This window comes from Eimeria mitis, genomic scaffold, assembly GCF_000499745.2.
Source record: "Eimeria mitis Houghton genomic scaffold, Emh_scaff2351, whole genome shotgun sequence".
Lineage (NCBI taxonomy): Eukaryota > Apicomplexa > Conoidasida > Eucoccidiorida > Eimeriidae > Eimeria > Eimeria mitis.
This window is the reverse complement of record NW_013570687.1, coordinates 2,192-3,206: the sequence shown is the minus strand read 5'-3', so window position 1 is coordinate 3,206 and position 1,015 is coordinate 2,192. Positions and strand designations below refer to the sequence as shown.

At 61.2% G+C, this 1,015-nt stretch overlaps 1 protein-coding gene across 1 annotated transcript in view; it reads left to right on the top strand.

Annotated features, from left to right (window-relative positions):
• Positions 1-1,015, top strand: part of EMH_0052430 (uncharacterized protein) — a gene marked incomplete at both ends in the record, with an annotated part of 4,129 nt that overhangs the window by 2,266 nt on the left and 848 nt on the right. Inside the window, one exon of the mRNA XM_013496876.1 lies at positions 21-1,015. Within this exon, the coding sequence (XP_013352330.1) occupies positions 21-1,015 (995 nt within the window). The remainder of the gene's footprint in view (positions 1-20) is intronic.

Below are 1,015 nucleotides of genomic sequence, written 5' to 3'. Positions count from 1 at the left end.
TGCTGCTGCTGCTGCTCAAGAACCAGCAGCAGGCGCACCTGGTGGGGGCACGCGGCAGCAGCTAGGGGCCCTCTCTTTGGGTCAGGACCATACGGGGGGCCCCCTTACGACTCTTTCTGGGGGCCCCCCTGCTGCTGCTGCTGCTGCTCCTCTGTACCCTGAAGGGTCTGCTCGAGCTGAGGAGATAAAGCAGCTGATACGGCAGACGCAGCGGGAGGTGCGGCAGCAGCAGCAGCAGCAGCAGCAAAGCCTGGACGTGCTGAAGGGTCTCCTTGCGGAGTCACACACGCTGCTGCAGCGGCTCGAAGCAGCGCAGCAGCAGCTGCAGCAGCGAGCTTGGCTTACTGGGGTTCAGCTGCGTGGCCTGCCTGCAGGGGGGGGAGGGCCTGTTGCTGCTGCTGCTGCTGGTCGTGTGGAGTGTGTAGGGTCTGTTGCAGGAGCAGGAGCAGCAGAAGATGCAACAGCAACAGCAACAGCAACAGCAGCAGCAGCAGCAGCAGCAGGAGCAGCAGCGCAGCAGTCTAGAGAGGTGCTGCGGCTACGCGTGCAGCAAGAAGATGAAGTCGCAGCTATCAACATGGGCTACAGAGAGCTGGAGGAGCAGCTGGGGGCGATGCGGGAGAGTTTGTTGGCGATAGCGAGAGCAAAGGAGGAGACAGAAGCAGCAGCAGCAGCAGCAGCAGCAGCAGCAGGAGGAGCAGCAGCAGAGGGAGCAGCAGCAGCAGCAGAAGAAGATGAAGAGGGATTGCTGGAGCAGCCCCCTTCTCTCGGGTGCTCTCCTCGGGCTCTGCTGCAGCCAGTCTATGAAGGGACAGCACAAGCAACAGCAGCAGCAGAGCAGCAGCCCGTGCTGCTGCTGCTGCCCAGCAGCAGCCCGCGTATTGAGATATTCCAGGGCCCTTTCTTTCAGCCGTATGTAAACTGCAGACGCGGAGACACCGCAGCAGTTCAGATATTTACAACGCGAAATCTTATTATAGACGAGCAGTTCAGGCCTGAGTCCCCAGCAGCAACG